The sequence below is a fragment of the Rutilus rutilus genome, assembly GCF_951802725.1.
Source record: "Rutilus rutilus genome assembly, chromosome: 11".
Taxonomy (NCBI): Eukaryota; Metazoa; Chordata; class Actinopteri; order Cypriniformes; family Leuciscidae; genus Rutilus; species Rutilus rutilus.
Window position 1 is genome coordinate 4669402 of NC_140216.1, and position 25538 is coordinate 4694939.

At 38.3% G+C, this 25538-nt stretch overlaps 1 protein-coding gene across 3 annotated transcripts in view; it reads right to left on the reverse strand.

Annotated features, from left to right (window-relative positions):
* The window catches only part of dync1i1a (dynein cytoplasmic 1 intermediate chain 1a), a 68295-nt gene that overhangs the window by 14577 nt on the left and 28180 nt on the right, over window positions 1–25538 (reverse strand). For 2 of the 3 annotated variants that reach the window (XM_084423777.1, XM_084423775.1), the window contains 8 exons: window positions 24651–24743; window positions 20177–20339; window positions 18892–18991; window positions 18583–18708; window positions 4919–5065; window positions 2113–2226; window positions 1895–2028; window positions 622–766 (listed from right to left, as the gene is read on the reverse strand). In XM_084423777.1, the coding sequence (XP_084279903.1) occupies window positions 622–766; window positions 1895–2028; window positions 2113–2226; window positions 4919–5065; window positions 18583–18708; window positions 18892–18991; window positions 20177–20339; window positions 24651–24743 (1022 nt within the window). The remainder of the gene's footprint in view (window positions 1–621; window positions 767–1894; window positions 2029–2112; window positions 2227–4918; window positions 5066–18582; window positions 18709–18891; window positions 18992–20176; window positions 20340–24650; window positions 24744–25538) is intronic. The other variant, XM_084423776.1, reaches the window with a different exon arrangement.

The following is a 25538-nucleotide window of genomic DNA, read 5'->3' on the forward strand; positions in this document are numbered from 1 at the left end:
TGCTAATTAATAGTTAGTAAGGTAGTTAAGTTTAAAGTATTGGGTGGGATTAAAAGATGAAGAATATGGTCATGCAGAATAAGGCATTAATATGTGCTTTATAAGTACTAATAAACAGCCAATATCCTATTAATATGCATGCTAATAAGCAACTAGTTAATAGTGAGGACTGGACCCTAAACTATTCATGTTATCTTACATAATTTAACTTTTTTTAAAGTAAATTTTGATTTTCAACAACAATATGGATAAATGGACAATTAAGAAAATGATAACTATCTGACGAGACATTTCAATATTAATTTTGTACTTTCTGAGCGTACAAAAACCTCAAACATGCTGTTAGAATGACATGGTTTAAATATTTGCATGTTTAAATATTATAATATCAGTGAATTAACAGAAGTGCTACAAAATGTCAGACTCTTGAATGAATTCATTAATGATACACTGGTAAATGTTTGAACGGTGACTCATTCCGGTCCATGAGCCGGCAATGTGTCTCATTAAAACGGATGGTTAGTCATGCATCATTTGTTTAGAATATCTTGCAGTGTGTGGTGTCAACAGAGTGAGGTACTCTGATGATGCTCAAGAGGTGTAGAGGATACTCTGTCTTACCTTTGTGCTCCACAATTTTACAGTCCAGTCGAAAGAAGAGGTGACAAAGAGGTGTGAGAAATCGACAGGGCCCACAGCACTGTGACAACTGATGCCTGTCACTGGCCCCTGATGGCCCTCAAACATCTCACAGATGCCAGCTTTACTGTGGAGCAACACAAAGCGATGGTCAAAAACAAATAGAAGTAACCATTAAGGCCCTCTATACACCTGATGTAAGTCTACTGCATGTATATGTACTTTACTGCTCAAAAGTTTGGGGTTTTATTCAGCAAGTTTCAATAGGTAGTAAAGACATTTATGATGTTACGTAAGATTTATATTTCAAATAAATGCTGTTCTTTTCAACTCTCCATTCATCAAAGATTTTGACCTATTATATATTTTTTTCAGTATTAAGTAAAAAACATTGAATATTAACAATTGTTTTCAACATTAATTATAATAAGAAATGTTTCTTTAGCATCAAATCAGCATTTCTGAAGGATCATGTGACACTGAAGACTGGAGTAATGATGCTGAAAATTCAGCTTTGCATCACAGGAATAAATTACATTTTAAAATATATATAAAGGTATATTAAATTGTAATAATATTCCACAAATTTACTGTTTTTACTGTATTTTTGATCTTTGTCTCGGTAAGCATATAATTCTTTCAAAAACGTTAAAAAATATTACCGACCCCAGACTTTTGTACATGCTTTTCCAAATGATTTGATCGGAAAGCAAAGATTAGAACCCTTGTTTTGATTGACAGGTGAGTAGGCGGTCCTTCGCTGCTGTCTGGGACGAATATCACTCCAAACGTGATCAGAAAATGTGGCCACGTGTGTTTCCGACAACCTCTGAATTTGGTTTAAGTGATTGTTTATTTATATTTCATTTATCTCTGACCACTTATGATTGGATCACCCGAACTATGACAATAACAATAAAGATATAGTTCTAAATTTTTTTAAAGAATAGCAGTTCACACCACAACTACAATGATAACAGCACAGAGAAACAACATCGTTGGAATCACTTTCAGATCTATTTTTTCCAGCTGATGAATGAAAAAAACACTGACAGCCAATTAGAATCCAGCCTGCTTTAAAGAGCTCGAGCATTTAAAGCGACAGACACATAACTGGAGCGTGCGCTTAGAATAAACAGAACATATAATGTGTTGGTGTGGACACTAATATAGTTATCATTATAGTTATTGTTTAACTAGCCTAAAGGGTTATCATGGACAGTGTGTCAAATGCATGCGTGTGTGTGCCACTCACCTGCCGTGTCTGGACGCTGTATACACTGTCCCCTCCTCACTGCCAACTATATAATTATTGACGTCTCCAGTGGGAAAGGCCATCCCAGTCACAGCCACTGGCTTTGACTTGTTATAAACAAGCTCCATGCTCTCCTACAAATGAGCAAGCAGATTTTTATACAGGTGTGATGGATGCTGGTAGAGTTTCAGGTGTTGATCAGATGTGCCAGAACTGACCTGAGGCTGTGACAGCATATCCAGGCTCCAGGAACACATACGTCCATCTGTGGACACCGTGATCAGGTTGTTGGCGTTCTGGGTGCCGACCACATTGACGCAGTACACTGGGTGCTTTGAGAAGAAACAGTATGTCACATACAAATTCGTATACAGTAGTAGTGGCCAAAAGTGATGTCTGCAGTGGATATTTGTTGACCCTACAAGTTTGATTAAACCATCAAAATATGAGGAAAATATTTCATTTTTTTTTTTTATATTATAAATATGAGGGAAGAACAAAACACTAAACTTGGTTAAGGTATTTATCTAAGAAAATGATTTGGCAACAAAGGCAAACTACAGCTACAGGTTTTATTTTACTATAAAAAATAAAATAAAATAAAAAAGAGCATACATTGACAACAACATAACAGGTATTTATATTTTGCTGGTTCTTTTGTTTTTGCATGTGTTCATCATTTCTTTGTATGACAGCCTGGCCAAGAATTACGTTGCACAATTGGGCATGTTTCATTGCATTCTCACAAAAAAAAAGCTATTGACTCCAAGTACAACTATGCAATATGCTTACAAAATCTGTAACAATTTAAACAAATATATTTGAATAACGGGTGAAGAATACTACTGTACGGCCAGCAATCATGTTGCAAAATTAAAGCTATGAACTGAATGTGTACACAGACACAATACCTAGCCTGTGAACTAACATGGCTCGGGCATCTGCCCGTCTGCAAATACAGTTGATTGTGTGAATCCATTATGTCGTTATTGCCGTCAATTTGATTTTGTTTTTTGACCAACAATGGGCTCTTTCAGATGAGCCGGTGGAGTGGTGAGACGGCGGTCGGGACATAGGCTTTCATTATTGAGGGCACGGGAGTTTAAACCCTCAGCATGTATGGCATTCAGGGGCCGTGTGTGTGGCAGCTGAGCACAATAAGGGTCTATGGACGTCCCTTTTCTCTGCTACTAGGCTGTACTGTCTTTATTGCATGACAAGGAGTTAGATGGGGCTCATTGAGCCTGACTGTGCTGACAGACGGAGTCTAGCCCTGGGTAGACTTTTGCTCAGAGAGAAGACGAGGTCAGGAAAATGTTGAGGGGTGATTGCTCCCAGTCCCAGCATTATGTCCGATTAAAGGGATAGTCCACCCAAAATGAAAATTCAGTCAGAATTTACTGACCCTCATACTGTTCCAAACCAGTAAGATATTCTTTCTCCTGTGCAACTCAAAAGGAGATGTTTTTAGGAATATTCATGCCATACAGACTAAGATTTAAGTCGTTACTTAATGAAAATCTTGCTTGACAGTTGTGTTCACCATTTACATTCAGTGTATGGAATAGAGCGGCTTGGATATTCTGATATAATATCTCATTCTGTGTTCCACAGAATATGACTCTTTCACAACACTTTGGTCTTAACTTTAAATTGCCCCAAGTATGCTATTTTAAAGGATCCTAATTTTTGTTTTAGAGGTCTCCTATAATAGGTTAACATGCATCCAAGATCAAAAAACACTTTAATTTTCTCATAATATACATTGCACATCACCTCATTTCTCAAAGAGCCTGAAAACAGTTTGTTTGAAGATTCAGTCTCTCTAAGCCCCTCCTTTCCGAGAGTCTACTCTGCTCTGATTGGTCAGACGGCCCAGTCTGTTGTTATTGGTCGACCGCTTACAGCGCGTATTGTAAACAAAATGCCAATTACCATATCTGAATTTCAGCTCCGGAGGCTTCCTCAGTGCTTGATACTCAGTGATACAAACTAATAATGACATCAGTTTTACCATATCAAATAGTCTACGTTCACAATGCAATTTTTTTTTTGTATGGGTGTTAACATTGTTGTTTGAAATGTGGCCAATATCAGATTCCAGTGTGAACAGATCATGGTCCTCGACTGACCCGAATGCGCAAAAGAACGATAAAAAGACGTCACGCAGCACGCTGTCATACTGAAGTAAACGTGGAGAATATTAAAGTAAGTGATTATGTGTATATTTTAAGTGTGATCTGTAGAATTTATGCGTAGGCAATATAAAAAAACATAGTTTTTAAACATTTATGATACGAGCCCTCATGTTTCGCTTGTAAATAGAGCTGTCACTGTAATATTTATGAGCTCTGACACATCACTGTCATTCACTCACTACCTTTCGCAACTGTCTTGATAACTGCAGGTATGTCAAATCATTGAAGTGACTCCCGTGAGTTCAGAATTGTGCCGAATGTTGCTCTAGAGTGATGTTAGAAGTCTCATGAATTCCGATATGACCGTTCAGACTGCGGTCGCATTGTAAAACATCTGACCTGTATCAGATTAGCACCACATATGGAAGTGGCACAAATCGGAATTGAAAAGATCAGATGTGGCTTGTGCCGTTTACACTGTCATGACAAAAACAGATCTGAGTCACATGTGAGCAAAACAATCGGATTTGGGCCACATTTGCCTGCAGTCTGAACGAAACCCTCATGCTTTGCGCGCATGTAAAGTGTATTTGCTTTTGCAGCGTCTTCTTGACATGTCGACAATACAAACCAATCTCTTCCAGGCCTCAGCTACAACTACAGTGTTTGAGGGCGGGGCAAAGTAGACGTTTTTCACAGGCAGCCAATGAAGACCATAGGCTGGCATTATGCAAATGAATCAATTTCTAGACAATAACTCCATTTATTGTGCACTTTGATCTTTAAAACTTTGCAGACCTTTTACATTCACAAATTGCATGCTGCATGAAAGGAAATATTCGAAAAAGCATGATGGGGCACTTTAAGTTATCTGTAGTGTTCTTACTGTATGCGCTGCAGCGGACAGGGGAGTCCTCTGAACCGGCGTTCTTCTGTGACTTCTGTTGTCCCAGAGAACAATCTGCCCCGAGTATGTGCCACCCACCAACAGGTTAGGATGAAACCGGGCAAAACCCACCGACACCACTGGAGACTGGAAAGGACAAGACAAGGCAAAATCTTTAGGACAAAAAGACAAAGGAAAGAGAGAATGATGAAGGTGATGATGAAGGAAAGGTGGGCAGAGTACCAAACTATGCTAAGGATTGTGGGAACAGCAGTTTTATATTACAGCATCATAAACAGAGTGCACTAGAGCGAAAAGCGCTGGCTTTTGTTGTGACAGCCTTTCCCTCCATCTTCACTTTTATTGAGTTTTCGGTTCCTCTTCAGTGCCTGTCACATGAAACGTGCCCTAACGCTTACATATTTTCACACAAAATTCTCCGCAGCGGCCTTCCCAATTATCTCAGGAGACCAATTACTGACAGCAAGGAGACAACCATATTTTGTTTTACTTGCAAAACTGCCCTTTTCGTGGTGATGTGACAGCGGCGGGCGGGACAGAAGTGTAAAAAAGCGTGTTTTCATTGCGCTCTCCAGTCGTCGGTAAAGCAAAGACTAGGACTGTCTCCCTTCATGCACCGCACCATCTGCGGCCTCGCCGTCATGCACACAGAGTTCATTTTAAAGTGACTGGAAAACAAACCAGAGAAAAAGAAAACACGCTTCTCTTTTCTTTCATTCGTTTCCCCCTCTAAAAAAATACAGCTTCTAAGAGGCTTCGGGAGCAGCTTCACATGTGAGGTGGTTTTTTAAAAGGACTCAAAATAAACTAAGCTGGAGGGGTAAAAATAAAGGCGAGTTGAGTTTATTTACACTCAGGACACGCAGGCAAATCTGGTTTAAAGTTTAAACGCATTAAGACAAAAGCGTTTGATGGTTGGACGGGAGATTATTTGACTGATTGTGTGATTGACTGCGGCCTGATGGAGAAATACTACACAAATACAGAGAACCGGTTATTTTCAGAAATTATTCCCTTCATTTACATACCAGAAATGAATGACGTTATGTTTCGTTAAAGTCACCATGAAATCATAATTCTCAAAATTACTTTGAATTCATACATCATTATTTTTTTTACATTCACATGCCCTTGTAATCTTTAATCAAAATAACTTTCCCTCCCTCTTGCAGGGACATCTCTTCTCTTCTCTGATGATGTGTTGACCGACACGAGGGCGGGGCAACCTGTCACTCACATGAGATTGACCAATAGCAAACCACAACCATTCAATCAATTCCCCATGGACAAAACCAAGTCCCGCCCCACATTTTTTCTTGTTCGAGAAGCCGTTTTACTTGGATAGACATCACAATAAGGAAGAAAAGACAATCGCAACTTCTGTTTCATGCCGACTCGCGAGTTCTTTAAAACAAATACTCCTGGAACTGTTTTTCAGCGGTGTTGCAACACTGCTACTTAATCTACAGCGCAAAACATACAGAGTGCAATCAGTGATTAATGTAGCCCGATTCCCGAACGACTCTTGAGCTGTTTCTGAATACAGAATACAGGAACTTTAAATACAGGAGTCAAAACCAAACATCACAACCTGGGTATTCCAAATCCAAACGGTTCTCAAACAATTGACTCTTTTGAACCAGTTCTTTATAGTGAATCAAAACCATACAGCACACACCCAGGGTAAATCCAAACGATTCATGAACAAATTACTCTTTTGAGCGAGTTTGTTTTGGTGAATCAAAAATATAGAGTGACCAATGTAGTCGAGTGAATCAAAACCATACAGCATAAGTGTATTCCAACTGATTCACAAACAAATTACAGTGAATGATTTGGTTCTTCATAGTGAATCAAACACATAGAGCTTACAACTTACTCATGAGACTTAAATCAGTATAGCCACTGACTGGTTGTTCATATTGTAACATACGTAGTTTAAGATACACATTACATGTCCTGTAATCAGTGGTATTTTATAAATGACATTTTTGTTTGTTTAGTATTATTTAATACAGTTAAAGCCAATATTTGGATTGCATTTATGCTGCCTCTAAAAAGACTATGAATAGCTGCCGAACAAATCTAAAAAATGCTGGGTTGTTTCAACCCAATTTTGGGTCAAATATGGACAAACCTAGCCGTTGGGTTAAATTTTCAAATTAAATTTTTAACCCAACGTTTGGGTTTGTCCATGTCTGACCCAAAGTTGGGTTTAAACAACCCAGCATTTTTTAGAGTGGTCACCTTTTGCAAGAACTGATTTATATGTATTAGCTTCTAATTTATTATGATTCCCACCCCTAACTACAGTATTATGGTAGAAATAAAATAGAAAGCAGATAATTGCAAGTTACTACACCGGCTGCAATAATACAATCATTGGACATCAAAAGCCAACATTTCAGGTAATAAATTGATTAGTATCTTTTAAGAGGTTGAAAAGTTTCACTCAAGTCTTGATTAGTCTGATTGCCAGTACCGCTGGAAAAGGATCTCTGTTCGGTGATTAACGATCAGTCAGACCTGAATACTAACACAGAGACAGGGGAACATTGCTGCTTAAATACACGGCTATTTCAATCAGAGCCACAAGCCGACCTCTGAACCAAGTCTCTTTCTCTCTCTCCTATAGTCATGTGTCAGGGACACGCTCCCCAGACCAGCGCTTCATTACTGGGCTAATGAACATGAGCTGGGGTCACCACAACAAGAGGGTAATAACTCCACTATGAAGCCATTAATCAGAGACTTAATGAAGTATCGTAACCTGAAACTTCAGCTCAGGAGAGCAGTCCAGCCAACAGCCAATCACAGGCTTCTCTGGCCTCTCTCCGCACACCACTGTTTTTATCAGACTCGTCTGCTGTGGTACGGTCTCATCCCTGTCCTGCAGCAACCTCTGACGACAGTCTCGATCCCTCCGCTGTCTGTTCCTAAACATGCTAATTCTATAGCAGAACAGATTCATTTTGATTGGATAAGCTGATTTGTGTAAATGTATCTGTTCAATCTTTACAAAACTTTACTGTCTTTGGACAACAACCAGTCTGACCTACTCGTGGCAGGGTTATTATTTCTAACTAAAACTAAAACTATTAATAACATGGTAACACTTTAGTTTAGGGCTTATTAGCATGCATATTACTAGGATATTGGCTGTTTATTAGTACTTATAAAGCATATATAAATGTCTTATTCTGCATGACCATATTCTACCCAATACCTAAACTTAACTACCGTAACTAGTAATTTAGAGTTTATTGAGGCAAAAGTCGTAGTTAATAGTTAGTTGATACTGAGAATTGGACCCTAATCTAAAGTGTGACCAAAAACATTTCTGTTAATTGAAATAAAGCTGAAATTAAATCAAATATAAATATTAGTTGAAAAAAATTTGAAACGTTGCATTGGCAATATGAAGCACTAAAATTATTAACTGTAAATAAACTAAATCTGAAATAAAAATAAATTAAACCTAAATATAAATATTTTAAATAAACAAAGAAACGAATAAAATGATAAAAAGCACATAACAAAATTACTAAGAATTCATCTTAAATTCAAAAATATAAAAATTAAAATGAAAATATTAATAAAACTATAATAAAACTAAAAATACACATGACTCCTTGGCAATACTGGATCTTTTTTTAATCCCAAAATAATTTAATTAATGTTTCATTGGAAGTCATACAAAACAAACACTGAAATGTTATTAAATTAAGCATGAGAAAATATTTAAAAAATATATCAAACAGTAAGGTAAATATAAATTATATAAAAAGAGATTAAGGCAAAAAAATGGAGGCATACATAATGTATGACAGTTTCTTGATGGCAAAATCATGTGTGTAAAATCACAAACTTACATTCTGTAGGTCCAAAGTATATCTTTTTTGAAAAGGTCGAAGAGGTCAAACCCCAAAAACCCCAAATAGTTTGGAATTTGAGCACTGGATGACAATGCCTTGCTATGGGGTAGCGCTGTAGTCCTCGCTTCACTCCACAAAGTTCAATGCACTGGACAATTCTGACACGATGTGAACGGGCCTTTAATGATGAATAACATGTCATAGGGCAATCTCAGTTTATAAAACATCAGATGTATTCTTCCCTCATTACTGTAACCACAAAAATCCACAGAGACCTTTTGCTCCATAACGAAGCGCAGAGAAATATGACAAGTATTTGAACTCTCTTTAAAGTCATAATCTAAACATGGCAAAGGCGCAAGACGCTGAGAGGAAACTGGATGAAAAGGCTGTATATTCACACCATATGGAGAGCGCAAGTTAAGATCCGTCTATCTTCAACGTATGGATTCTGAAATCACCTCTTCAGTTTTACTGGAAGCCCACAAACACATTCTCCACATGCAAGCTTTTGCTACTGGAATTAGCTCACTTTGTCCTATACAACTGTTGGCTGTGATCTTTTCAGTTCTGTAGTGGAATTGCAATGCGATAAATCCATTTCAGGTTTTAGTTTGTTCAAGGGAAGTTGGGAAACATCTTTTGTCTACATTACACTGAACAATACGGAGCCCCCCTAGTCCCACTTTGTCAAAAAAATTATTATAGCTATCTCGTGGCCTCAAGATAGTAACTCGTGGCCTCAAGATACTATCTCGTGGCCTCAAGATAGTAACTCGTGGCCTCAAGATCTTGAGGCCACGAGTTACTATCTTGAGGCCACGAGATAGTATCTTGAGGCCACGAGTTACTATCTTGAGGCGTTACTATCTTGAGGCCACGAGTTAGTATCTTGAGGCCACGAGTTACTATCTTGAGGCCACGAGTTACTATCTTGAGGCCACGAGATACTATCTTGAGGCCACAAGTTACTATCTTGAGGCCACGAGTTACTATCTTGAGGCCACGAGTTACTATCTTGAGGCGTTACTATCTTGAGGCCACGAGTTAGTATCTTGAGGCCACGAGTTACTATCTTGAGGCCACGAGTTACTATCTTGAGGCCACGAGATACTATCTTGAGGCCACGAGATACTATCTTGAGGCCACGAGTTACTATCTTGAGGCCACGAGATACTATCTTGAGGCCACGAGTTACTATCTTGAGGCCACGAGTTACTATCTTGAGGCCACGAGTTAGTATCTTGAGGCCACGAGTTACTATCTTGAGGCCACGAGTTACTATCTTGAGGCCACGAGTTACTATCTTGAGGCCACAAGATAGTTATATATTTTTTTTTTTGACAAAGTGGGACTAGGGGGGCTCCGTAGAACAAAAAGTATTGTGGCAGAATTATTAAGTGAAAAGAATACGGATTATCATTTAATGTGCCAAATTTACTTGGTACTCAAGTTAATTCAAAGTATACAATAGTATCATGACCAATCATGGTAACGACTTGGTACAGTCAATATTAGGAAGCTTCCTGTGTGTTGTCCCCACCTAATTTCACTATTTCATCCATTTTGTCAATTTAGTCATTTCACCGACTGATTTAATTGAGAATATTTTACATTACAAGCTTAGCTTGACGTCTAACAACCCAAAGCTCTGATGGAAGTCGTAAAATGCAAGTGAAAACACAATCCCACAACACCTTCCTGGTTTCATTGGGACTAAGTGCTTCGGACATAATAATATCAATGGGAATGGTTCAGTATGGGATAATCCACAAGACTAACCTTGGCATGAGGAACACTCCCTCCTTTGTTGCCCCCTTTTTTTGCGGGCCGAAAGGGAAAAGAGGAGGAAAAAAAAGTCGGAGCCATTTGTCAGGGAGCAGATGACTGTGTAACAGACAGTACATTCACTGCCGCCTCCTCCTGAAGCACCACAATCATGTGGTTCTCAGCAAAGCTTATCAGCTCCAGATGCACTCCTCTGTCTTCCACCAGCATCCTTCGCTCCCTACCTCTTTTTTTTTTCCCAAACTGCACCCCACGGATTTTGTCACTCTGCGGTTACTGGCACAGGCCTTGTAATACCATATCTCCGTTTCAGAGAACAATGGAGGAGAAGCCAGTGAATGCGAGTAGTTTGATCTCTCTCTTTTACCTTCGGACAAGAGGAAAGAACGGCCGTGTCCCAGTCAATATGAATGAATAGTATTCTTAGCAAAAATGGATGAAATGCAATTCTATACTTTATACTTTCATTTGATTTGGTAGTGCACTTATAAAAGTGAATTTGTTCCTCCTCAAAGTTCTAAAACATCAACTTTTCAATTTAGTCAACATGCTCTCATATTCAGATTGCTCCACAAACTTACATAATTCCACTTTTGACTGCATACACTTAAAGGGATATTTCACCAAAATACCCTCAAGTTGTTCCAAACCTGTTTGAGTTTCTTTCTTTTGTTGAACGGAAAAGAAGATATTGAAGAATGTTGGTAACCTGACAGTCCATTGACTTCCATAGTAGGAAAAAAAAAATACTATGGAAGTCAATGGCTACCGTCAATTGTCTGGCTACCAACATTCTTCAAAATATCTTCTTTCGTGTTCAACAGAAGAAAGACACTCTTGCAGGTTTGGAACAACATGAGGGTGAGTAAATGACAGAATGTAAATTTTTGGGTGAACTAACCCATTAATTCCTAAATAAATCCTATAGACCTTCACTTTTGGCCTACAGTTAGTGCTACTACATCATTTCAAAATGGTCTAGTCAGTGGATTGCTTAAACGACTTTATATTACTCTCTGAAAGTTGCATTAGTAGTGTGTAGAAAGTAGCAGTTGTGGTAAGGTGGCGTCACATTTCCGAAACACGCTGGAAGCGGTTGATCAATCACAACCAGGGTTATTATAGTTTTGCATTTTTCATTCGGTTTTATTTTTATTTCGTTTTGACTTTTTGTTTTCAAATTCAGTTTAGTTTTAATTAGTTTTTAAAGTGGGTTTGCCAGTTTAGTTTATTTTTTATTTTTTGAAAATGCTTAGTTTTAGTTTTAGTTTAGTTTTTATTAGTTTTAGTGTTAGTTTTAGTCTTTTTTTGTAATTTGGGTTATTTGTCAGGGGCAAGATTCAAAAAGGTCAAGTATTGTGTAATAATAACTCAACAAAAACATCATACAATTTTAGAAAAAAATTCACACCCCATTAAAATTCCTTTACCTCTTACAAAATCCACACGCTGTACCAACAATCTATACATCTTCACTGTAAAAAGTGAACAGTTGGATCAACTTAAAAAAATTACTTCAATTGGTAACACCTAAAGAAATGAAGTTTTCTCAACTTAAATTATCACGTTTTTCACGATAAAACGTGATAATTTAAGTTGAGAAAACTTCATTTCTTTAGGTGTTACCAATTGAAGTAATTTTTTTAAGTTGATCCAACTGTTCACTTTTACCCTATACAAATGCCACAGCTGTACAATTTTCACACCCTATACTAAATTTATCATATACAGTCAATAGCCTACTCATCTGGACTGAAGCAGCAAACATTCAGTGTAAAAGTAAAAAAATGACATAACATTATTTAATATTTGAATCACAGCTTATATAGTGTTTTGACATCGACAACCACAACCAAAAAGTGCATTTTACCTCAAACTTGCGACTAGTTAACTTTCTAAAGAAGGCGCAATCGCTTCTCGGGTCGACATTAACACACTGACAAAATTATATTCAGAATTAAAAATATTTTTATACCACTTTTTAATGTGTGATTGTGTAAAGGTGTTCACGAGATAGAGATATAACCTTTCGCGAACTTGCTTTCAATGTCGAACGAACACTCGCGGTGTGCACGGAGGGGAGGGGCTGTGTGTGTGTGTGTGTGCGTGCGCATGTGAGTGACAGAGACGGAGGGAGAGCAGGGAAAGGAAATGCAGCTGAACGAATACGCTGCGTGTTTTAAATAGCGTTAAAAAATTAAAGACCTCGACAAAGACGAAAACTAAGGACATTTACTCTATAATTTTATTTTAGTTAGTTTTGCCAAACACACATTACAGATTTAGTTAGTTATCGTTTTTTTGTAATGCCTCGTTTTTATTTTTATTTCAGTTAACGACAATGTTTTTTCCCACCTAGTTTTCGTTTTTTCGTTCGGTTTCGTTAACAATTATAACCTTGATCACAACACACCGATCCAGCCGACCAATCAGAGCACATTGTGCTTCTCAGAAGGAGGAGCTTCATAGAAACAGGAACTAAACAGAGCGATACTGACAGACTGGGAAAAGAGGAGCTGCAACAATGCAAAAATAATGTTTTTGAACATTCCAGCGTGAAAACCTATTCTAGTAGAGAGCAAAAACAAAATCAAGACTTTGAAAAATGGCATAATAGGTCCTCTTTAAAAGAGATTAAAGACGCAACTTTCCTGAGCACTTTTTACCATGCAAACTGTTACAGCTTATGTACAGTTTTCTAATTAAAGCACTGATAGAAGCACCTAAAAAAACTAAAAAAGAAGAAAACAAATCCAAATAAACTAGCCAACCATCATGACCCATCCCCCCATCTACATTAGTGCTTATTTGTGGATACAAGAGCCGGCAGTAAAACCATAGTGGACTGGAGGTCTCTGCTCTTCCTGTCTCAAAAGCTGTGAGTGGTTTTGAAGCCTTTCTACACTCAGCTTTATGAGCACATGCAACTCCATCCACCAGCATTATGCAGAGCGGGCATCTCTCCAAGCTCCTGCGAACACATCTTCCTCTGTGCCAGCGAGCCTCAGGCATCCAGCAGGGGTTCACACAGAGTCATCCTGGGTAAAATATATAAATGATATCAATAAAACACAGGCGATGCAGATGAGGGCTGACAGTATCGGTGAGCAGTTTTTTGGGGTGTGCCCTTGATGTGGCGAGAGGCAGCCCACTTGAGAAGGTCATGTGATGTTACTGGCGAGCAGGACCTGCTGTGATGATGGGCCCGAAAGAACAGCAGAGACGAGGGAGCCAAGATCACGCCACACAGAGCCCAAAACAAACCAAAACCACCACGGAAATATTCCACAACTGTCTGAACAGGAGTGGCCTTTTGTAGCCATCCAAAGCCAGAGAAACTGTGAAATGAAGGAGGAGAGGATAAAGACAAACAGAAGCTGCGTTTCAAAACCTAGTGTGCTGTTTTCCAGACGTGAAGTTTTAAAATGTACGCTACCATTCAAAAGTTTGGGGTCAGGATGATAAAAAATAAATAAAAATAAATAATACTTTTTATTTAGCAAGGACGCATTAAATTGATCAAAAGTGACAGTAAAGACGTTTGCAATATTACAAAATATTCTATTTCAAATAAATGCTCTTCTTTTGAACTTTCGGTTTATCAAAAAATTCTGAAAAAAAAAAAAAAGGTTTCCACAAAAACATTAAGCAGCACAACTGTTTCGAACTGAAGGATCATGTGACACTGAAGACTTGAATAATACAAAATTCAACTTTGAAATTACAGGGAAAAAATCTATTTAAAAAAATATTTTAATAGAAAACAGTTATTTTAAATTGTAATAATATTTCAATTTTGGTGAGAAACTTATTTCAAAACTTACTTTTTAAACTTTTGAACGGTAATGTACTGTATATGTAACTCAAGTATGCAACCTACTAATCTACCCCATTCAATCCATATTCAAAGACTGCATTGTATGTGTCCACTGTGGAGATGGCAATCCCAGAATGCACTGATGAGCACAGTGAAAAAATAAATCCAAAATGGTAGAGAAAGCAGGAGAGATGCTATTCTAAAAATACAAATCTACCGTATTTCAACTAATATCTGCATGTACTGTCTTTTTATGCTTATTAACTAATCACTTTGTTTGCTAAAGGCAAACTCCATTGAAATCAAGGTAACACTTTATTTTGATGGTCCACTTGAGACATCAATTACATGTCAACTAACTCTTATTAGAGTATTAGTAGACTGTCTGCTTAATATCTGCTAACACTTTATTTTTCTTCTCCCTAACAGACACTTAAGTAACTCTGCAAGTACGTCTCAACTTATTCTACTAACCCTAACACCTAACCCTAGCCTAACAGTCTACTAATACTCTGAGATGTACTGTAGTTGCAAAGTTACTTATAGTTAGTAAAACAGAACATCGAAATAAAGTGTAACCAAAATCAATTGCCTCCCATGTATGTGATGTGTGGAGGTACTGCTAATGTATAATATGTTCACTTATGAGAATCTGTGAGGATTAGGATGCTGCCTAAGTAGGCAACGAGGCAGCTCACTGGGTTTTTGAACAGAGCTAGAGTGTGAGAAGAAGTATAAGGAGAGAGAGAGAGAGAGAGAGATGGAGAGAGAGATGTGGCAAAAAGAGGTAAAGTTGGAACAGCAAAAAGAGAAACTGAGGGAAAAGTGGGAGCCGGCGGTGCTGGAGGGGGGGTTTCTGAAGTATCCAGCACATGAAAGTTGCGGCTGTGGGTAAATCTGGAAAAACGACTGCAAAACTGCTGAACTCCGCCGTACGGCCTGCCAAGAGTGAGGGAAGCCGCAAAGGGAGAATAGGAGGGGAGAAGAAGAGAGGAGAGGAGCGTGTGGGGGATGAGTATATGGCTCTTGCATGCGTGTTCCTCAGAGGGAATAAGATCAGTGTGGTTTGGAAAGGTTAAGCAGCAGAACATGCTCGCACATTAAGAGCCATCAGATTCCCGGTCTAGTGAGAGGGGAGCACCGCCGTTTAGAACAGAGCCCAGAGCGAAAAACAATATCTCGGCAAATTGGCCCAACATCTTTCATCCTCAGCCAACGGCAAAATGTTTGGAGATCCTGTGCTTCTCTCTCCGTTTCTCTCCTCATGATGAGAAAGGGATGCTTGAACCTCAGGACACACTGAAGGAAAGCTGTGAAATGCCATTGTGTGTTATTCATCTTGTTTTTATATATACTTTCTATACGTCCCATCTTTTCTGTAGCCACTGAACCGTAGAGAACAGAAGGTCAAAGTGAGTCACCACAATCAAATACACAAGAGCACTTTTTACAAATACAATACATTTTTGTGTATTTTTTTTTATTTAGTTTAGTATCTTTTAACTGTATCTTTTTTTTTTAAGATTCAGGGGTGAATTTAGGTGCCAAATTCAAAAATTATTTCTAGAAAACTTCTCTTATGATTCCCGTCATACAGACAGAATGGCAACAGGAATTTTACAAAGCATTTCTAAACCAGTGGCCAAAAAATGCCCTCAGCATTATCAGTGTTGGGTGTAATTAATTACTAATTAATCTAATTACTGTAACCTTGAAAAAGTAAGGGATAACTCTTAATTTATATGTAATTTAATTACAGTTACTTCTGATGTAATTGCATTAAATACTGTATTGACTATAGAACAATTCTATATAAAAACAATAGTGGATTAAAATGTATGTTTGTAATGTAAACGTCTCCCTTTACACACTTTGGTCAGTTCAAGAATAATTTATGCAATTTTAAATTGTTTATTTGAAAGAATCAGAAGCGCAGTTTTGTGTCTGTCCTTGTATTGTTCAACTATTCGAGGTTGATATTGGATTGAGAACGTAATTAGTAATGCAAGTAATGCAATACTTTTAAGAAAAAGTAATTAGTACAGTAATCTAATTACCAGAGCCGGACTGTAACGGAGTACATTTACTTGAGTACAGTACTTAAGTACAATTTTGAGGGATCTGTACTTTACTCGAGTATCATTTTTGGGGAGTACTCATGACTTTACTCAAGTACATTTGAGAGGCAAATATTGTACTCTTTACTCCACTACATTTCTATCCATAACCGTGAGTACCCGGTACTTCTTCAAAAAAAAAAAAAAAAAGGAAAAAAGAAAAATCTCGGAAACCCTCAATTTGTTGTTTCCCTCTCAAACGTGATTGGATTGTGCAGGCGCCACTGATTGGGACAGCCTATCAGCAATCACCTTCAGCTTTCCGCCAAAGTCAACTCCATGGTCAGATTTAGATAAGAGACGAAACCATGGACGAAACAATGGATGAAGACGCAGCAGGTCCATCCCGGGAATGTGCCAACCCGTGGCCCCACCTCGCCAGACTATTTCAATTTTCTGAACAAGTTAATGATAGTTTTCGCTTCAGGTGTTTGCTATGTTTACCAATGTGTTAGCACTGTGGCAGTAGTAATGCAATATTTAGAAAATGTACTCTTGATACTCAAGTACTTTTAAAAACAAGTACTTCAGTACTTTTACCTAAGTAGACATCTGACTGTAGTACTTTTACTTGTACTTGAGTAAAATTTAGCAAGGGGTATCTGTACTTTTACTCAAGTAATGAAGCTGTGTACTCTGTCCGCCTCTGCTAATTACACTGTTGATAATGTAATTAGTGGCTGGTAATAAATGACCTTTTTAGAGTAATTTACCCAACATAGTTTTCAATTATAAAGTCAAATGGGATTTTTTTTTTAAAAATGGCTATTTTATTTTAGATATAAATATGAAAAGTCTGGTGTTTATGAACATGTGTTAATATGGCACGTCTGAGTACGCTTGGGTTGTAAGTGTGTGAGTAAACGAGCATGTGTGTGTGAGAGGTGCTGGGCATTGGAAAAGCGGCACATGCGCGAGCAGTCCATGTGGGTGGGCAAACATATGCGGCTGTTAGGATTAGGAAGTGGTAAGCCACATCTTTTTATTACAGAAATGTCTCTCTAATATCTCTCCCTCGCACCAGGCTGTCGCCTCCCAGACTTGCTTACTTGGTCGTCTCCCTGAAAAGACTCCCAACCCGGAGTCTTTTATAATTAGCGTCAAAACCGACACCAGATATGTTTTACACACAAACCTCAGGATTTTTCTGGCCTGACCCAAGCGGACACACACCGTAATAAGGTGCTCTGTTCCGCTGCGGTACTCCAAGGCCAGCATGCACCTTTAATTAAATATCACCTTACACTCATTTAAATCAATGTCGTCATCTGAAGTGGTACGCTCCATTAGACCTCGCTTTTATTGAAGCTACCACTTCCTTAATCATGGCTTTCCAATTAGGTAGTTTTGGTATACATTTATTGTGAAGTGCTTAGAATACCATGAGTATATACTAGTGAGAGGCTTACTGCACAGTATGCACTACCTGGTGCCTACAATATTTTTTTAATAGTATGCAATATATAGCATGTAATGGTAATTAATGATGATTAATATATATTTTAACTCAGTGAATAATTAAAATATCTAAAATAAATTATTATTTTCCATTTCAATCTAAATGTATGTAAAAATGTCTTAACTTTGTGTAGCACGAGTAAAAAATAAATATTAAAAGGTGTTATTAATATCTCTGTTCACTTGATATACTACGTGAATCAAGTCAAAGTGCATATATTGCACATTCTGAAAATGCAAGAGGTCATTTCAAGGGGTCTAGTTGTTTTTTTAAAGTGTAAATAGTGCAAGTATGATGTTCTGTGGGGTCATTTACTCACCCTCGTGTTTCCAAACCTCTATGATTTTTGTCTGAGAAACATTAACAAGATATTTTTTTAGAAATGAGCTTTTTATATATATACAATAGAAGTCAATGGTCACCAAAAACTGTTTGGTGTCCTACATTCTTCCAAATATGTTCTTTTGAGATGAGTAAATGACCACAGAACTATCCCTTTAACACTCTCCGGCACTCCTTTAATATTCTGTGTGACGTGATTTTTGGAGGGTAAGAGTGTAAAGTCGTGCTGTGTTAAGGGTTTTCACCTGGCAGTGGTAGATGTACTCTGGTGTGGTCTTCTTGAATTTCATATTCCACACCAAAGCCACACCGTCTGGCTCGTGAGGAGCGTCTTCGTTGTTGTTGTAGGAGGCCACCAAGAGCTCAGGGTACTGGAAATATGGAAAGATGAAGAGAAGATAGTGAGGGCAGGAGAAAGATGTGAGAGAGAGAAAGAACAGAGAAGAGGATGAGAGTGATAAAGCTGACTGAGAGACAGAGCGAGGGAAGATTCCCCCTTTTAAATGAACAGGTGTTGACACAGAGGGAGAGGTCAGAGAGGGAGGTCAGTCTACCTGAGGGGACCAGTCCAGACAGGTGATGACCCGATGCTTTGACCAGTGCTCATCATAGAACAGACGATTGAGAGAGAGACTGGAGCCGCCCTGTAGATCTCTGAGAGGGGGAGAAACTGATAACATGAGCTCTGGGCTTTTAATACACACTTAACCATATACGATAGTAATTAAAGCATATCATGACAAACACACACACATGAAGACTCCAGATTAAAAAAAGATGCAAAAGTGCCATCTGAAATTTTCTTCTAAAATGAGCATTTTTTTCAAGCTTGTATGTTTAAATTCAGTAATTTTACTTTAATTACAATTAATGGGTCATTTTCATTGCCATTAAAGTGAAATAACTGAACATAAACATACAAGCTTGATAAAAATGATCATTCTAGAAGAAAATTTCAGATGGCACTTAGAGGCTTTTGCATATGAAGTCTTCATATATACACACACACATATATATATATATATATATATATATATTAATTAAAGCAAATAAAAAACGATATACATACTCACTAAGGCTGCATTTATTGGAACAAAAATAAAGTAAAAACAGTAATATTGTGAAATATTATTACAATTATATATATATATATATATTTTTTTTGCTTTACTATTATACATGGTAAAGAGTATATATAGTATATATATGTATATGTATGTGTGTATCAAAATACTTTAAAATGATAAAAAATATAATCAAATATATTATTGTATTATCTATTTATATAAAAAAATTACATAAATGTAAAAAAAGAAAAAAATGGTCAAAAATAACAGTGTGTTTTGCATTACCCATACAGAAGAAAGCTTGTTAATAGATGACATCATTATGCAAGAATTTATTTGAAGAACAATGTAGTCACACACACACACACACACACACTATGTGATGTGATCATTTCAACAGGCTTTTATGACAGAAAATAAAACATAAAAGCAACCTACAAATCCATTGCATAAAAAAAAAAGTTTGCAAATTATACAAATCTGACTGCATCCAGATAATTGAAGCAGTTAATGGTTTTGGAATGGTTTGTCATTGTTGTCAACCATCTCACATAAATTACATTTTTAACAATCAAGTTTGTTTTAATTCAACCATTAGTAATGCAATCATTTATAATTTATGATTGTTGTTAAATGGGATGTTTAATGCAACAATAAAATAAATGTAAAAAAGACATAATCAATATAATAAAATAAAATATAATGTTTATAAAAAAAAGAAACAAATAATAGATCAGAAATCATGTTTTTGTGTCACGCAGCACATTCTCACCCCTCTTTATCCTCCAGGTCTCGTCCGCTGTAGTCGAAGAAGATGTTGGAGTCCTCAGCTAAAGCTCTCTCCATCACACGAATACTGCGGTCGAAGAAGATGAGGAACTCCTCCGAGTGCAGAACCTGCTGTTTCTCTTCCTCCGTCAGCTCCCGCGGGTGGCCTGATACACACGCCAGACAAAACACAACAAAAACTAAGACGTAAACACAGCTGCACAGTAAATAAACACAGAACAGGCCGTATGTTTTAATACACAAACACACAAAAGCACATGTCACGACCGCAGCGATGGCCTACGTGTTTATACCTACTACTTACATACAATAACACTAACAAACGGATCTAACCACAGACAAAATCATGGCCGTACAGCATAATGATGAGCAGAAACTGTACAAACTGGACCTAAACAAACTCGCCCGCATTCTTCTTCCTGACTCCCAACGAGCTTTGAAGGTAGTTAAGCCAATTAGAAGGGAGACATGGGCGTAAAAAACAACAAACAAACAACTAAATGAATAAGCAAATACATTAGCGAACACACACGGCTCTTAGTACATCTTTCCATAATGACAACACGCCCAGTTTTTCTCCTCCTTTTTTGATGTTATTGCGTTTCTCTATTTTCTCCCAGACTATTAGGGGCCCGTTCCTTTGATCCGAGCCCACTTGATTTGCGTGCCTTTTTTGATGACTCATAAGGAAGACAAAAGCGTGATCAAAGTCAGCGTGGAGTCAAAGCCCTCGTGTGCTTTCACAGTCCGCCTCTGTCCGGCCTCCCTCTAGTTATTTACCCTGTACACTTGCACAAAGAATGCACTCTCCACTCGCTTTGAAGTCCACTTGCTGGGGTCTAGTGACATTAAAGTTCGATCAGGCCTGACCCAGAATGCCGCGGCCCGATAAGCCCAGCCCCCAGACAGTGAGAATGCCATCTGATACGGCTGCGGGGTCACACGCGAGCGGCCACTCAACGCTCCGCTGATCCTGTTTGGCGACTTTGGGAATTTGACGTGTGGGAGGCCCAAACAACGACTAGTCAAATCAGCACAGGTAGGAACAAAAGTGATTTGTACAGTAGTGAAACTGTTTGAATCATAGCTTTAAAGAGGACCTGCTAAAAAGGGGGTTTTAATTAGGGATGCACTGATATGAAAATTTTGGCCGATAACCGATAATTCTTTATATTTGAAAGCCGATAACCGATATATTGGCCGATAAATCGAAATAATAATTTTTCAGAGCCTGATTACAAAAACAAAAGTCTCACCATTAAAAGCCACGTCCCAAGCACACAATTATAATGTTCTCATTATAATTTTATGTAGCCTATATCAGCAGTCCCCAACCTTTTTTGCGCCAAGGACCGGCCTTTAAGGTGTGGCGGATAAATACAACAAAATAAAATGATACGACCGGCATAAAAACTGGGGTATTTTTTAAATATAATAATAAACGTGAATCCAATGTGTAGGCCTACTCGCAATTTTATTAGCAGCGTCCTCGTAACATCGCGCCTAAAGACAACTGGGAAAGCCTGAACACAAACAAAATGCCCCCCAAAAGAAAAAAATCTCCATGTTTTCGGTGCTGATGCGTTCATGTAGCCTAACATGTAAGGGTGGTGCTGCCAATATAGCACCTAAAAGCTGTCACAAAGAACCGGCAAAATGAATGATTATGAATATGTCAAATATAGCAGGAGACATTTTAATTGTTTAATAATAAGTGTTTTCTGTGCAAAGATGAAGTTGACGATGCTGACTCGCGATCTTCGCAGTAGTGAACGCGCCAGAGAGAAATGCACATTTCATACGGATTACATAAGCAGAGAACAGTCAGTTTTCTTTCGTTTTGAATTGTTCTGTTTAAAAGTAGACATTTCAAGCTTTCTATATATGTCTCAGGTCTGTGAGGCGAGTAGGCTACCTTATCAATGAGTTTCGGTTAATTTATGAGACCAGCTCCAGTTCACGCGCCGGCACCTCCGTGTCGTGATGATCTATTTTCTAATATATTTACTTCTTCTTTATTAAATCCAGGCAATTGGTTGATGAAACATTGATTAAAATTAAGATACAATTAATACAAAACGAAATTAAATTTAAAGACAGGCTTTGTGCTTTCTGTTTGAGGTCTCTGTGAAAGTTTTAAAGCAGTCTTTTAGTGCCGCTTTCAGAGCGCTCACGTCTGTAACGGAGAACTGTCCCGTCCGTAACATTATTATTATTTATTTTTTTTGGTGTGAAATACATTTCTAAATAAATGCGACTTATAATCCAGTGCGACTTAGGCTATATATGTTTTTTCTTCTTCATGACACATTTTTTGACTGATACTCCGGAGCGATTTATAGTCCGGAAAATACGTTAAGTTATATATTCTTTCTGTGTCGGTACCGGTCCGCGGCCCGGGGGTTGGGGACCTCTGGCCTATATGACAGACTTGTGCTGCACTGTATTTTCCTTTTTGAAGTCATTTGAGTCATATTTCAAGCAATTCAAAAGCATAATGCTGAACAGTGCGCATATGAAGCGTCTCAGCTTAAGGAAATACACCATTATTTATCGCCTTTAATATATCGGCCACATTTTCTTATTGGGCCGATAACGATAACATCAAAAATGTACATATATCGTCCGATACTGAAATGGTGGCCGATATGTCGTGCATCTCTAGTTTTAATGCTTGAATGTTCAAAAGAACACGTTATTTTTCACATATTTGACATTGTTGCAGCTCCTCTCTTCCCAGTCTGTCAGTAACGCTCTGTTTAGTTCCTGTCTCTATGAAGCGCCTCCTTCTGAAAAGTGTAATGTGCTCTGATTGGTCGGCTGGACCAGTGTGTTGTGATTGGTCACCTTGCCATAACCGTGAGTTTCAACACGGAAATTATTTAAATGAGGAATATTGTGACGTGTTCGTTCCCGGAAGAAAACGCAAGACTACAATGGAGGCAGAACAAAGGAGTTCAGAAACAGTGATATTTATATACAGAATAACTCTCTTTTTTAAGGACTTTGTGCTTTTAAGGACTTTTTTGGGAATCTTTTGTCACTGTAAATAAGTTAAATCACACCTACTGTAATTGTAAGATACACACATTACTTCACTGGCGGAAGGTTTTACATAGAATGACTTGCATAGCAGCGCAAGCTGTAAATCACATTGCAAATTATTAGAGGTGCTACGTCATGTTAATAAACTCCTCAATGTCATGTCACTCCACCCATGGCTCATTAACCGCTAACAGGATGCATTTCCCTTTGAAACATCAAACGAAGGCCACAATAAAATCCCAGCTATGCCAACACAGAAGGAATTGCCCTTGTGGAACAGCCACACTGAATGTCATTTTAGTCAGTCTGGGTAATTTATCTACAAATCTGTTATGGTTTCTATTGGCACTTATGGAACATGTGTGCAGAACATGCGTCTCAACGCCAGGATTTACTGTAAAGAGACGTCTCTCTCGTGGAGTCTGAACTGAGCAGATGTTGTTCCGTGTAACATCCGACATACAGAAGTCAAATGTGCTAAATCTGTGCCAGGTGGAGGCTGTTGGTGTAGGGAACACGTATTTATTACAGAGCAACTTCCCATACACCTTTACTATCTAAATAAGGGCACACCACTTCTATTTATATATATATATATATATATTTTTTTTTTACATAAAAATAATTTGAAATATAATAATTTGAATAACAGATTAACCTTAACACTAAAATAATATGTTCTGATTAAGTATAGTTTTTATAATGTAATGTAATATAATATAATATAATATAATATAATATAATATAATATAATATAATATAATATAATATAATATAATATAATATAATATAATTTAATATAATATAATATAATATAATATTTGGGTAAGATTTTAATAAGGTTTCATTAGTTAACATTAGTTAAACTAAGACTTCTACAGCATTTATTAATGTTAGTTAATGTTTATTTATTTACTCATTCATTACTTAAATCAAATGTTGTATTTGTTGCTTTTACTCTAGCACTTTTGGTGCGGGTTCGATTGATGTCAAAGTTCGGTTCGTTTGGATGATGTGAATGTTTTTTTCCGAACTTGGGTGCGCATCTGCGAACTGTATGTAAACTCCGGTACGGTTCGCTGCTTATATGAATGCAATCATGCTAAATAGCGGTAGTGAACTGATATTGATGACGTATGATTCGATAAAACTGTGTTTGTTTGTGTTCTCGCTCACTTTCCTAACAAGCGTGACTGACGCATGCAAGCAGAGAGAATCTGCTCACCTTCAGCAGAAATGAAAATGAAATGTAAACGCACTGCGGTTTGGACCCAAATAATATAATGTGAACTCAGTCCAGCTGGGGCAGAGCAAGAGGGATCAATCAAACTCGAGTCTGGACCAGGCATTCGAACCTGGAGTGTGAAAGCACCGTTAGCTAACCAAGCAAATGCACTCAGACCCACTCTTACCTTCTTTTGTTTCCTTGCTTTCTTCCTCTTCCTGCAGGTCAGTGTCTGGGCCAGCTTTCGGTTCTGTGACCTCTTCATCCTCCTCTTCATCTTCTGAAAAGACACACACAAAAGGTCAGGTTGAGTTTCAGTTCTATGACACCTGCCAAAACTCCACTGCCTCCCTGTGTGACCCACCCTGAGACCCATAATAATAGCTTACAGATCTTCAGTGTCTGATATACTGACTCCGAGAGCGACAGACTTCCACTCATTTCACTCACAATCGGACTCTTTACTAATCAGATGCGCTCGACTCAACGGCTTGTTTTGGATCAACACGGCCTGTTGTTTTTTCGGTTCGATGGGGATTTGCACAGCTGCTTTTTCACAACCGTGAGCTCCAGAAAAACAACACAGTCAGTTAAAAAGCCCCTTCCCTCAGAACATGTGTCCTACACGTGTGCGTTGAGTTTATGAATCCAGAGGTCCGCTCGTGGAAAGGCACAGATACCCCACAGGAAGGGGAGCTGGTGAGTGGCGTGGCCTCTTTCTGCACTCGATCAACCCCCCAAAACCCCCCGAACGCCTGTCCCGGGGCCCCCCCAGGCCCTGGAGTCTCAACCCCTTAATTAACCTAGTCACCCCAGTCAAAGACCCCGGCCTAGTGCTACCCGCTCTCAGCCACCTGCTACGCCGTCCGTACCCCTCCTCGGCCCTGAAGTGCTGGCCATGTGTTCCTAACCTTGCCCCATGCCTACAGATGGAGAGAAGGATGACGCTTAACACCCTCAGAGGCACCTGTAGATGGGGCACACACACTCACGCTAGCATACACACAGAGCTCTGTGGGATTGTTTTCTTGTTGAACCCCGGTGGCAGAGGTTAATTATCCGGGGTCGGGCTGAC